Genomic DNA, 14,907 nt, shown 5'->3' with positions numbered 1-14,907 from the left:
CACTCGTTGCTTTTTCAAATAGTGAACAGCTCGCTTTCGCTCGCAGTTCAATATTTAAAAAAACCAACTCGTGTAAATCTGGTACGACACAGCAAGCCATGTAGTATTCTCTATATACTGTATGGCAGCTCGCTTTCCCCAGGGAAAAAGCAGCCCGAATTTTCATGAGGGTAACCTCACAGGACAATAATTATATGAATCTTATCCTTATCCTTATCCTTATCCTTTCACTGCCACCTACCTGGGTCATGATGCGGTCAGCTCCTGTACCCTCCTCGTCCTTGAACTTGATGTCTGGGTTGTCGTTGCGCACCAAATCCTTGAACTTGGGATCGTTCCTGGTGATGGGGCCCTCTGCTATTCCGCTGGCCCCTAGCGTGTTCTCGGACACGTTGGGTACGTGCTGCTTAAAGACCAGAGGCGTCAGTTTTCGAGGTCGACGTCTACGGCCAGATCCCCGGCCAGGTCCGCAAGACTCTGTTTCTGGGCTGAGCAGTAAGAGGCACAGTCCTAGCACGGTCAGCACGTGCGTGCATTGAGGTCGCGATCGTAGCACTTTCATGTTGATAATGAGAGCTGTTGTTGTGGTGGTGGTTGTGGTGCTGTGGTGGGTGTTTTAGATTATCAGAGATGTAGAGGTAGTGCTTGTCACGGGAGTCATCGACTCGTACTTATGTCGTTATTGTTGCTGATGGGGATTTTGGCAGTGGCGGTTGCGGTAGTGATGATTATCGATATTGATGATGATGTCGTTGTTGTTTATGACTGTGGTGGCCAGCGCTGGCGGTGGAGGTGTTTTTTTGGCAGTGGCAACGGAGAGAACAACTCCCGTTTTTGGTGTGGTCGTTGCAGCGACGGCGATGACTTGCAGTGGTGTGGGTGGCAGCTGAGCGATCGGCTGATATCGATGTTGTTGTTGATGATTCTGACAGCAGCGGTTACGGTGGAATTAACTCAGTTATTAACTCGGTATTTCCAGAAAATCACTATCGCTGGCCAGTTATGTAACTGAAATCATTTATTATAGGGATTGTTTTCAGGTGACGTTGTGGTAGTCCTTGATTTGTTTTGTTTTTACCTGAAGATCAATTCCAATAACAATGAGTGGCCATCATTTTTGTAATCATATTGTTTCTTTACTGACTGAAACTTTTTGAAAATAATAAAAGAACAATTGCTCTTTTCTGTCAAAAAACTATTTTTACATTAAAACGTCTTTTATTTATCGAATTCTCCAAAGCACACAATTTTCACTTCACTTTCAAAGATGGCAACAGTTGACTATCTTGTACGTGGCATGAAAAATAGTTATTTATCATTTTGTTACTGAATCAATCGTCGATTGCTTTTATTTGTTTCTTCTTCACAGACACTTGTGAATCGATCAGTTGTCTTTTCAACAATTACAGAACTTGATGCATCTGAACATACTAAAAGTAACACAACCAGTTGATAAATATCACAACAATGAAAAGGGTCCTCACTTACTTGGTCAGCGTAACAGATTGTTATTTTGTCACGTGAGTTTAGAATATAATGTAATATTTTCCTCGTCAACTTTGAGTATGTTAACGCAGAAAGCAGAAAATGTCGTGTCCAAGTTTGTAGGGTACATAACATCCACGCGTTCCGATCAGAAGTCTTCACAGATTTGATCACTTCTTCTCACAAAACGAGAACGTAACATAAACGTGGACACGGGCGTTATCTGGTACCCAGCATCATGCAACACACTGCAGTTTGGGATAACCGTTCGTAACGCTGCCATGGATACGACGCTATTGATCGTAACAACATCAGTGACGACACAACACACTTCGTAATATTACTTCCACAGTGTAAAAAAAAAAAACACCAACAAAACTTTACACTTTGTGACACAAAACGACAGTGAAAAGCGGCGACCGGCCACTAGCCCTTAATACTCGGAGAATGTCTCCCCTTCTCCGTCTTGACAGCTGACTCTATGGACGTATGTGTGAGCGTGTGTAAAACCGCGACTGTCGGGGATTTTATCAATGGCGTTTCAGACGATCGCACGCCGATCGAAGACAGGGTCCTAGGGAAGAGGGCGATGGTGATTTCCGCGTTGAACGTAAGCAGACGTAATCATTCGCACAGAGCGTCCATGTGGATGATCTGGGTTGAGGCGTTCATCACAGAACTTAAAAGGACTTCGTCTGGGCTGACACTGAGGCGTTCGTTCCTTGCGGGTGTCTTTAGTCTCGCAGACCCACAACAGTCGGAGGATGATGAAGAAGAAGGAGGAGGGTGGTGGTAGGGGGGGGGGCAGACTGAGAGGGAAAGGGTGAGGGGGTGGGTTGCAGGGAGGGAGGGAGGGAGAGAGGGAGGGAGGGAGGGGGTTGCAGGGAGACACCAGCTAACGGAGAGTTAGCTGCAGTGGTGGTGGGGGTGGAAGGTGGATAGAGAGGAAAGGCTGGGGAGGAGGGGGGGGAGGGAGGGGGGTCGGGGCAAAAGGAGGGTGACAATAACTGGTAAATCCCCCCCTAACCATAAACCTGTCGGCCAGTGACAGACAAGCTCGGCTATAGCTTCGAAAGCGAACGGGGAACGTTCGCGGCCTCGACCACGCACCGCTACCAACCACCACGCACACAACTCTCCCCTCAAACGATCTCGCTGCCTTCTGCCTTTCCTAGCGCTGCTCGCTCTCTTCGTGGCAAGCTTTACCTGGAGCTAGCCCTGCCTTCTGCCCACCGCCGTCATCGGCTTTCGTTTCTTTCGCACCTTTTGCAGGTAGGTTGGCAGGTAAGCCAGTAAAGGTAGGTAGGCAAGAAAGGTCGCAGAGGAGTTGATTGGAATTGGCTGGGTTCCACACGAACCATGCGTCACGTGGTCTCACAGCTCAAAGCGGCGTTCTTAGCGGCCCGGGCCCTGGGGTCATTAGCGCTTAAAGCGTTGACCGTGATAGCGCTGCGAGTTTGCTTTGCAAGGGAATAGGTTCCAGACTATACAGTAGTCAGGCTCGCTGATTGCCTACAGGCCTGACTGTCCTTGTAACGACGCGTATTCAAGAAACTTTCACGACTGTTGTGGACTGGTCCTTTTTCTGATGTTTCGGTCCACTTTGCAAGGTCTATAGGGCTACTCGGTTACTTCGTTTCGTGGACACACACATGCGCACTAAAGCAACTTAAACGGCTTCTCTCTTTCACCAGTTAGGATTATTCTTTAAATGTTTGGTTCCATTCGCAAACTAGCAGCTTTCCTGCAGTTTGTCTTGCTTCTTTCATTCCTTCGCCCTCAGTCTCGCAAGGACAAAGGCACTAATATCAAAGCACCTTAAACAATAGCTTTACACTTTTTAATATTCTTTTTTTTAGTTCCAGCTCCCTTTGCTCGCATTCACACACGGAGATTTCTCTGATGAAGGGTATTTTCACTTCCGTAACTTTGTGACTTTGACACTGACGCAAGTGTTTTTCCTTAATGTATTTGATAGTTCTGTGTAAAACCAAAGCGTACGTTTACCAGTTGTTTTTACACGACGGTTGTGTTTCGCGCTCTCTCTCTCTCGCTCTCTTTCTGTGTGCCTCAGTTTTAGAATCACAAACCAAAGGCGTCAGTTAATCCATCGAAATAATTCCAGCAGCCGTCATGCACATATTCCTTCGCATGTTTTCAAGATCATTCATGCACTGATTTGTGCTGTGTTTCCAGCATGTTACACAATCCAAAACACTAAACCACAATAAGAAAATCAGCACAGTTCACGAACATGTAGTATTAGTAGCATCATGCATGACATATCCCATTCCTGTGGTGGCACAGACACTATCTACAGCACCTCCAGGCGAGGAAGCAACAAGTATATTTTTTCCCGCGTCATCCGCCGCAGAGAAATCGATGAATATTTCTCTCTCTCTCTTTTTTTTTCTTCTACGTCTGCGTTTAGTTTCGTCTGGGTTCCTGACAGTCTTGGGAATGTTGCGAATGGGGTGATTTCTTCGCACGGTTAGGAAGCCCCCCGGATGAATCGACCAGAAGTAATGGTGATATTCAAACGATTCTCATCTCATTCTCACTGCCACTCGCTCGCAGACACAGACTTCTGCTACTGCGGAAGACTTTTTTTTCTTCTTTAAGATCGTCGTAGTGTGACCTGATCGCTGTAAATCTCTGGCTTTTCTTTACAGTTTCTTCCCGTCAAGATACAAAGCTGTAATCACTGAATATATCAGGTATATTCTCTCCATGGACAACTCAGTCTTTCAAAGAAAGTTTCCCTTTTCGGTGCATAAAGTCCTCTTGAAAAACCTGATTATTGAAAGATCCAGGATATCTTTCCGCTCCTTGAAAGTCAATCACTGATACGACCCTTCTTCTTTTCACTTTTTTCGGCAGTAACACCTTTCGCTGCCACTGTCCGATATATATTTCAGAAAGGTTGTTTAGGTCCTCGTGAAAGAATCGTTTGTTATGAATGTTCAGCTTGTACACAAGGCGTGCTTACGACTTTATGTCATGAGCTGAACAGCTGAGCACAGTAAAACAGGACTAACAGTAGACTCTGATTTCAAACATTTTTAACATCTTGGAGTTTCCTGTACTGCAACCCAAGGTTTTTTTTGAAATAAATATTGATTTGACTTGTACTGAGTTGAGCATACGACCACAAATGAAGGCGAAACCCTGTGTTCGTTTCCTGTGTCCTGTTGAATATGTGGCACAAATGAAAGAGGAATCGTGCAGTTTCTAGTGGTAGTTGAAAACCTGAGCACATGAAAACAAAATCGTGTCCAAAGACTTACACTCTTTTGTGGCGTGTCCAAGATTTGAGCGTCATCGCAAAGAAAATCGTGCGTCTTAAACCGTAGCAGTTAGAATCAACATTTCCTAAATCTCAAATCGTAGGCTGGGACTCAGCCAAGCGTCAGTATACACTTGCTCTCACGTATAAGATCAGAGCCAGATAGCCACAGACCCTTAAGTCAAAACACGGCTAATACCAGGCCCACTGTTAAATCAATGTCCCCTTACTCAACACTCGCTGGAATGTACCCTTATTTCGACACAGGAGAAAGTCGCCAATGTGAGTGACGTTTTCGTTTCCTGTTTGACAAATCTTTGTGTATTTCAGTTTTGGTGATTCTTTTTTTCTTAAAACCACCAGCCCGAATAGTTCGACGGAGAATATACTGTTGGTATCAAAGGTAACCAATCCTTGGGTCTTTCAGTAACTGATTTATTCCAACCACAAACATTTAGTTCTGAGTAAACGCAGTTCAAAGCAGTTCTGAGTAAACACAATAATTAGCAGTGAGTCCGAAGAACACAACTCGTGTCCGTATCACACTTCTTTGTGTATATTTGTTAGTTATTATTTTTTCAGTTTGATATCAGAGCATCAGAATATCACTCAGAAATACACGCACAAAACTCATCGTCATCGCGCCATCATCAATGTCAAAACCAACCAATCAGGCTCCAATTGTCCAGCCACTCCTGGTTGTCACGTGATTGGTCCTGGATGATCAGACTAAGGTATGAAGCGAATCATCTTATGCAGTTCACGAAATAATAGCAGAAAAACGCTCCTGCGTTTCAACTTTCAGCTGACAGTCCTCGACCTAATAGCAGGAGTCGATTCACCGTTCCAACAACACCTTATACTGCACATTTCTAGTCCGTGACTAACCGAACCCCGGGACTCTGACGAGTGTCTCCGAGGAGGGAAACAATAAAACCGGAGAACAGCAGGTACGGGGTTCACGTTCGTGCTCGACCCAGAAGTGGTTGTAATTGTAGATCAAGTGTTTAGGTGACGAGGAGGAGGAGGAGAGGTGTGGTGGTGGTGGTGGTGGTGGCACTGCAAGAAAAGATTGTACAGGTTTAATATACAGACACTGTAAAGAGAAAAACAACAAGACGTCTTGCACGCACGCACACACGGATCATAGGTTTTTACACACACACACACACACACACACACACACACACACGCACACACACACACACACACTCACACACACACACACACACACACTTGCATACGCAAACACACACACACACAAACACACACGCACACACACACACACACACACACACACACACACACACACACACACACACGCACGCACACACACACACACACACACACACACACACGCACGCACGCACACACACACACACACACGCACGCACACACACACACACACACACACACACACGCACAAAACTACAGACAGACGTCGACTACAGAACTGGACCGTGATAAGAGAAGGTTCCAGGCAATGGATCAAGACGCGAAGATTTTAAAGCCTTCGCAAAAGCTGATCGGTTCTAAACGCAGAAGAATCAAGTCTGCATTGTTCGGGTACCCGAACACTGGACAGGGTAGAAAGTGGAGACACATGGTATGCCAACCGGTTCAAGATTGAAACAACATAGTCTGGGGACAATAAACGTGTTCAGGCACACTCATCGGGTTAACAGGACATTTCCAGTATTTTACCGGAGAAAATCTCAAAATACCAAATTTGAAACGGACAAGCGGTCAGACATACAGATTCATATTCATGTAACTGGTTTTTCCTGATAAACCCAATATATTCACTGTGTTTTACACTTTGTTTGCCATGTTGGTGTGACAGAGTCGCCGGTTTTTGTCAGAGACAAACATTCCAACTGGGAAAATGGCAAGCGCGAACTATGACGGCTTACTAGTGCCAAAACCTGGGGTTACCATTATCACGTGAAAATTACTAATTAACACTGTCAGTTAGCGTTTTCACGTGTTAATTACTAATGTTTACGTGAACATTACTAATTTTCAGTTTTGGCTCTAGCAATCCGCCAGGAAGCGAGCCACAACTGAAATTTAGTAATTTTCACGTGAACATTAATAATGAACACGGGAAAATTTGTAATTTTCACGACATAATTGTAATGTTCTCGTGAAAATTAGTAATTTTCACGTGTTAATTAGTAATTTTCACGTGATAATTACAATTATGTAGTTCTTGCACTAGTAAGCCGCCATAGCGAACCCTGAAATCAAAGGCCACTTACACATGATGATTACCAGAATCAAGCTGTGTATGCACGAGTATCAGAAATCAACGAGTACTACAGAGTTGCGACACTGTAGTAAATTAACCAGGGATTAAAGCTTGAGGGTTAGCTAATCTTCGCCAGGGTTGACTCACGAACTGACCGCACATCGGACTGTTTGGGCCGGTGTAACGCGTTCAGCTTTCCCTCGGCATTCAGCTTTCTGATTCGGACTTGTTGATCTTGAATAAAATCCACACTGAAAAGCCCCCCTCCCTTCCAAAGTATATTGTACTGATGATCTAGATTAGGTTATTTTACATGTATGGGGGTCTAATTCGTTCAACCAAATTGTTTTCATTTAAACTTAGAAATTTGCTTCATCCTAAAAGTCCTTCCCTTCTCATTCAAGGGACGTCACCACTTGTTGCACGTTTTCGAAGAACTCGAATTTTGGGGTGAAATCAATTAAACTTCACCACCAATTTCCTCTACTTGCAAGAAACTGAAATCCTTTTCTTCCTTAAATAAGTGTACTTCTTTAATTTGACCAGAAAACAACATTTTAGTCGCGAGTATATATCAAATTAGAAAGCTGAATGCTGGGGGAAAGGTTAATTCACTACACCGATAGAAACAGCTGTGTCGCAGATAGGGTCTCACAGACGGAAAATGTGATGCATAAAATGTTCTCAATGAACTCGACAAAACATGGGAGGAACAGCTTCTTGTTTGAACGTTGTCATCTCCCAAAAGCGGCGTATGGCTGCCTGAATGGCGGGGTAAAAACGGTCATACACGTAAAAACCCACTTGTGCAAAAACATGAGTGAACGTGGGAGTTTCAGCCCATGAGCGAAGAAGAAGAAAGTTAACAATACCATCAAGGTTTCATTAAATTTGCATATTACATTTTACTTGATCTGCGTTGTGAGAGTAAATCTAAACTTGTATTGACCATGATAGGAGTGTTTGGTTTAAACAAGAGTTTGTTCAGAAAAGTGATTTACAATGCCAGGAAGGAGGGAGTGTGTGACCGTGCTTGTGAATAGGATAACGAATACGCACCTATAAACGTACACCTGAACGATGACTAAGCGTACTTTATTATTTGCTAATTTAGATAGATAGGAGTAGCTGTGGGTAGGAAAAATATGTATTAAAAATGAGCGAATACAGCTGAGGAAAAATCAAATAGAAGAAAATGGGAGAGAGAGAGAAAGAGAGAGAGAGGAGGGAGAGAGAGAGAGAGAGAGAGAGAGAGAGAGACAAACAGACAGAGAGAGAGAGAGAGAGAGAGAGAGAGAGAGAGGGGGGGGGGGGAGACAGACAGACATACAGACAAAGAGACAGTCAAAAAGACAGACACAGAGATAGACAAAGAGACCGCCAAAGAGACAAAGAGACCGAGAAAGACATACAGACAGACAAAGAGACAGACAGACTGAGAATACAGACAGACAGACAGACCGACAGAATGACAGAGAGAGAGAGAGAGAGAGAGAGAGAGAGAGAGAGAGAGAGAGAGAGAGAGAGAGAGAGAGAGAGAGAGAGAGAGAGAGAGAGAGATAGAGAGAGAGAGAGAGCGAGAGAGAGAGAGAGAGAGAGAGAGAGAGAGAGGGAGAGAGGGAGAGAGAAGGGGGGGGAGGGAGAGAGAGAATTGAATTGAATTGAATTTCTTACAATCTGTTCTTGGAGAGAGAGAGAGGGGGAGAGAGAGAGAGAGAGAGAGAGAGAGAGAGAGAGAGAGAGAAAGAGAGAGAGAGAAAGAGAAAGAGAAAGAGAGAGCGGAAGACAGACAGACAGACATTCATAGAGACAGAGACACACACAGAGACATATACATAAGTAGAGAAAGAGAGTACAGCCCAAACCTTCGGAGGTAAACATAAAACGGCCAAGAAAGAGGGCTGTTCTCTGGAGCGAGTGGGGTGTGTCTAAGTGGTACACCTAGTCTTGATTGGCTCACACCTAACCCTTCTTATAGCGGCACACACTCACACACACGAGGGGGGAGGAAAAAGGAGGAGGGGTGGAGGAGGGGGAAAGGGTACAAGGAGACGACAGTCCAAACGCTCGCGAGTCGCTGTGAGGAGAAGTTTGTGAGAACCGTTAGATGCCGTTTAGCACTCACGATCTAGTGTGGTCTGGCCGATCTAATAAGACCGGGTAAAATTAGCACACAAAAAATAAAGAAAAAATGATTTAGATAAGATAATGTACCAGAAATGAAGTACGAAAGTAAAGCAGCTGAAGATACTTTTGAGACAAAAAAAGTGGATAAAACTTAACTAAATCGAATTCGAAAACAATTGTGATAATTGTTAGGTAAGCCTACTGTTTAACTCTCACACAAATTGTTGTCCTGTCGACCTAATGAGGCGAATAAAATAATGAAATGAAAAGATGAAAATAGAAAAGAAGATGGGCTGGTGAAAACCAGAAGATCAAAAATGTTCCCCCAAAAAAGGAAGAAAACAAAGCAAGTGGACATAACGCGTTATTTGTGAGAACATTTTGTTGTCGTTTGGCACTGAAGTTTTTTTGTCGTCATGCGGACCTAATAAGACCAGGTAAAATAAGTAAACGAAAAGATGAAATAGATAAGAAAATGAGCTAGAAGAAAGCTTTGAAATCAAAGATGTAAGGACATATTTGAGATACAAAGAAAACTGGACAAAACCAAACTAAAACACAAAGTTTGTGAGAAGCTTTTAGTGCTGCGAACCAGTGTCATTGTGTGAACCTAATTCGACCAAGTAAAATAAGATAATAGAAGGAGGGAATAGATAAGAAAATGCCATGGGCTAGAAAGAAACCTCTGAAATCATAGATACAATAATAGACAGAACTTACTGACAAACACTGACGAAATATGATCATGTGAAATACGAAAAAAACCCAGAAATAAAGAAGACAACACGTCAAAAATGAAGCGTGAAATCAAAGAGGTTGAAGATATGTCTTTTCAGAGAGATAAAAATATACCAAATTGAAGTTCAGTTTGTGAGAAGCGTCAGGTGCCGTAACATTCATGAACCTTTCCCGAGTAGCGGACCTTAGATCAGTTAAAATAAGACGAAAACGAATATAAGATAACGATACCCCAAGAGTAAAATGTTACACATAAAATACAAAATCAAACCCGTTGCATATAATATATATCTTAAGAAAATGAAAAATGGACAAAACTGAACTTTATGTTAATTTCGTGAGAGCGGATTGCATGGTTTCCTGTTTAGCACTCACGACATATTGTCGTTCTGATGACCTGAGCTCGCTTGAATCAGGAAACATAAAGAAAATAGGGAACAACAAGGAAAAGGAATATAAAAACAAAAACATTTCAAGGTACTTGAAAGAAAAAGTAAGGAGTGCATTTATCCCAAAACGAGCATTGCGCATGACAAATAATAAAAGGTATAGAATACCCAGTGTTGAAAGCGGTACAGTGTAAACCAGTAAGACATTATTACGTAGCATGCACCTGTGACGTAGCCGCATGATGACGTAGGTGTTCATGGTGCTCAGGTTCCGTGTTCAATTCCTAGATGCTGGGAATGGCAAAATGTCCATGGGGATACCGACGTTTCCATTACTCACTTTATGTGTGCCTTAATATGCTTAATTAAGCAAACAGGCGATTTTGTCTTGAAAGTAGGGGATGCAACGAATGCTTCAGATTTTCCGTTTGAAAGCAATTCAGTCTTTTTGCTATTCGCTGTTCCTTGTCATAAATGTGTGTTGCTGCGAAGAAGTACTCCTGAAAAGAAAAAAGTTTGGAATAATCCACACACAGATCGTGAAGTTTGTTTGTTTGTTTGTTTGTTTAACGCCCAGCCGACCACAAAGGGCCATATCAGGGCGGTGCTGCTTTGACATATAACGTGCGCCACACACAAGACAGAAGTCGCAGCACAGGCTTCATGTCTCACCCAGTCACATTATTCTGACACCGGACCAACCAGTCCTAGCACTAACCCCATAATGCCAGACGCCAGGCGGAGCAGCCACTAGATTGCCAATTTTAAAGTCTTAGGTATGACCCGGCCGGGGTTCGAACCCACGACCTCCCGATCACGGGGCGGACGCCTTACCACTAGGCCAACCGTGCCGGTAGTTTTTACTGGTTAATCTGGACTTGCTTATGTGTTCATGTGGATTATTTTTCTATTTCAACACATACAAAGTTTGTTTCTCTCTCAAATTTTGGACCGTCTGCTTTTTTTTTAATGAATCTTTAGTACAAACAACGAACAAATTCAAACGGTTAACTTTAGTATAACTCTACAGTAAAATTATTTGGCATGCCCTGCGTAACAAGCGGCCATAGTGTATTCGAACAAATTCAAACGGTTAACTTTAGTATAACTCTACAGTAAAATTATTTGGCATGCCCTGCGTAACAAGCGGCCATAGTGTATTCGAACAAATTCAAACGGTTAACTTTAGTATAACTCTACAGTAAAATTATTTGGCATGCCCTGCGTAACAAGCGGCCATAGTGTATTCGAACAAATTCAAACGGTTAACTTTAGTATAACTCTACAGTAAAATTATTTGGCATGCCCTGCGTAACAAGCGGCCATAGTGTATATCCGAATTTAGAGCGTTAGCTTTGTATGGGAAAGTGAGAACCCAAATTGCCAATGTTGCGAAGGACGTGCCCTTTTCCCCTCACACCATTGTTCTTCTTCTCCTCACACAGACATGGACACTTGAAAAGCCAGAGTTTTTTCTTGCTCTAGACCGGCAGTCGAATTTCCACCCGCCAGACAAATTGGGTAGCCAGACAGGTGACAGTGGGGTATGAAGTAACACCTCGAAGGACCTCAGTGTACCCGTAATGAGCTTCTCGAGTGTTGAGCCCAGTAACGTGTCAGCTCTGCCATGCTGCGACATCTATTCTGGCTCTCTCTGTTGTCCACACATTGAAAATAATCTAGTTGAAGTGTGGTGTGTGTGTGTGTGTGTGTGTGTGTGTGTGTGCGTGTGTGCGTGTGTGTGAGTGTATGTGCGCGCGCGCGTGTGTGTGTGTGTGTGTGTTAGTGAGTGTGTGTTTTGCTCTCCTACCAGAATTAAAATTTCTCGCAGTCTCTTCCACACATGTGGCGTTTGCTTGCGTTCACAAACAATGTTTCCCAAATCATAAGCCAACACGAAGACGCATCACAGATTCAGCCTCTTGTATGCCTTTGCATGTTTGTGCAAATTAGGTCATGAAAGATTCATGTCACGATCACGTGAGAGTGCAGAGATCGGGCTAAGGTCAGTGCAAGCAAAACAATCAAAGGTCCACTTGGCCGCAAGCTTGTATACGATTACCTGTCAGTCTCGTATCCCCAGTTTTCTCAATCTTTGCATTTTTCACATGGAGCTAAGAGACAAGCACATCTCGTGTATACTTTTTTTATTTTTTTATTTCCTGCTAAAATTTATTTTTAAACCTAACCTCATCAGCAGCGCATGGTTATAAAATAAACAGTTTCTGCGAAATACTTCTCCTCTGGGTCAGTGGAATCTCCGGGTAGTCACACTCGTTAATTTTAGCTGTTCCCGGGTAGATAGATGTGAAGAGATTTCTCGTGTATCTACAAGTAGTCAACGGACTCCCTTGTAAGTCAACTTCCGCCTCTTGTTCTGTTACTGCTGGAGCTATTTCAGAACGTCCTCGTCACGTTCGACCTTTGTTTTCATCAACTTTAAACTCCAAGTGGTACTTGCAGAATGTGACTACTTGCTGTTCAATGTTGCACGTGCTTGTTGTGTCTGAAGGGGAGGAGTAGACGGGAATATGCACTGAGCACAAAGATGTGTCCGCGACTCCTCAACAGTTCGTTACTCACTCGTGCAGGGGCAGTTACTTGTCGTGAAGACCTGTGAATGTATCTTGCAACAGCAGAGGGCGCTGACGGTAGATGACGTTGGAAGTATTCACGTGATAACGTCAGACTGACGAGGTCGAGATTGCTGCAGATGACAACACATCCACTGCGAAAGTTTGCGCGCTCTCACCGAAACTGGAATACGACTGCCCAGGGTAAAACTAACTTTTCAGACGTTTTACTCAGGGTGATTATAGTGCACGCAGTTGAAGACAACAGTGTCTGGATTTGACAATAAGATATGAAGACGTTGACGTGAAGTTAAAGAGGCGTGCATGATAACGAACACCCAGCCTGCGATTTTAAAAGCGTTGACCTTGTGCTGAGGACGTCCTTAATGTTCGTGAAAAAATCTGCAACGATAAAAAAAAAAATTCAGTACAAAATCGATGTTGAAAACAATTAAAAGCAAGAACGCACACAAAAATCAAATAATCAATCGAACATACAAACAAACAATTGTGCACTTACTAAAAAAACCACTTAAAAAAAACACAACTTCGCGCTCTAAGGTTATGAAGTGTTTCTTTACTTCCATACTGTTTAGATTATGGACATTTTGTTATGCTCCTATTTAACCAGCTAACTGGCAACATGTGTGTGTATGTGTGTGTGTGTGTGTGTGTGTGTGTGTGTGCGTGCGTGCGTGCGTGTTTGTGTGGGTGCGTGCGTGCGTGCGTGTGTGTGTGTGTGTGTGTGTGTGTGTGTGTGTGTGTGTGTGAGTGTGTTCTTCTTCTTCTTCTTCTTCTTCTTCTTCTTCTTCTTCTTCTTCTTCTTCTTCTTCTTCTTCTTCTTCTTCTTCTTCTTCTTCTTCTTCTCTTCTTGTTTAAAGACTGTTTTGACGAAGTAGCATCGTTCATTTCCGTTATTCTCTAGTTCATTACGGCTCACTTGATAATGTAATGAATTCATTCCTCTTCTATTTTGTAAATGTGACGTGTATTTTCATTGTCATGAACCAAAGCAAACAGGGCGGGGATGTAGCTCAGTCAGGGCGGGGATGTAGCTCAGTCAGGGCGGGGATGTAGCTCAGACAGGGCGGGGATGTAGCTCAGTCAGGGCGGGGATGTAGCTCAGTCAGGGCGGGGATGTAGCTCAGTCAGGGCGGGGATGTAGCTCAGTCAGGGCGGGGATGTAGCTCAGTCAGGGCGGGGATGTAGCTCAGTCAGGGCGGGGATGTAGCTCAGTCAGGGCGGGGATGTAGCTCAGTCAGGGCGGGGATGTAGCTCAGTCAGGGCGGGGATGTAGCTCAGTCAGGGCGGGGATGTAGCTCAGTCAGGGCGGGGATGTAGCTCAGTCAGGGCGGGGATGTAGCTCAGACAGGGCGGGGATGTAGCTCAGTCAGGGCGGGGATGTAGCTCAGCCAGGGCGGGGATGTAGCTCAGTCAGGGCGGGGATGTAGCTCAGTCAGGGCAGGGATGTAGCTCAGTCAGGGCGGGGATGTAGCTCAGTCAGGGCGGGGATGTAGCTCAGACAGGGCGGGGATGTAGCTCAGTCGGTAGCGCGCTGGATTTGTATCCAGTTGGCCGCTGTCAGCGTGAGTTCGTCCCCACGTTCGGCGAGAGATTTATTTCTCAGAGTCAACTTTGTGTGCAGACTCTCCTCGGTGTCCGAACACCCCCCGTGTGTACACGCAAGCACAAGACCCAAGTGCGCACGAAACAGATCATGTAATCCATGTCAGAGTTCGGTGGGTTATAGAAACACGAAAATACCCAGCATGCTTCCTCCGAAAACGGCGTATGGCTGCCTAAATGGCGGGGTAAAAAACGGTCATGCACGTAAAATTCCACTCGTGCAAAAAACACGAGTGTACGTGGGAATTTCAGCCCACGAACGCAGAAGAAGAAGAAGAAGAGCAAACAGACCAAGTGACAATGTAAGTGCTACTCTTAACGCGCTTTGAACTTCTTTGTGAAGACATCTGGACAGGTCATTCCACGGAAATCAACAAATAGAGAAATTCAGAACTGCAGTATATACCCGGTGGATATTTTGACTCGAGTAGA

The 14,907-nt window shown here is 44.1% G+C and overlaps 1 protein-coding gene across 1 annotated transcript in view; it reads right to left on the bottom strand.

Annotated features, from left to right (window-relative positions):
• Positions 1-2,203, bottom strand: part of LOC138947273 (sonic hedgehog protein-like) — a 102,854-nt gene extending 100,651 nt beyond the window's left edge. Inside the window, exon 1 of the mRNA XM_070318715.1 lies at positions 242-2,203. Coding sequence (XP_070174816.1) covers positions 242-562 — 321 coding nt within the window. The 5' untranslated portion in view covers positions 563-2,203. The remainder of the gene's footprint in view (positions 1-241) is intronic.
• Between the last annotated feature and the right edge of the window lie 12,704 nt (positions 2,204-14,907).

The sequence above is a fragment of the Littorina saxatilis genome, linkage group LG14 (assembly GCF_037325665.1).
Source record: "Littorina saxatilis isolate snail1 linkage group LG14, US_GU_Lsax_2.0, whole genome shotgun sequence".
NCBI lineage: Eukaryota > Metazoa > Mollusca > Gastropoda > Littorinimorpha > Littorinidae > Littorina > Littorina saxatilis.
This window is presented reverse-complemented; position numbering and strand designations above follow the sequence as displayed.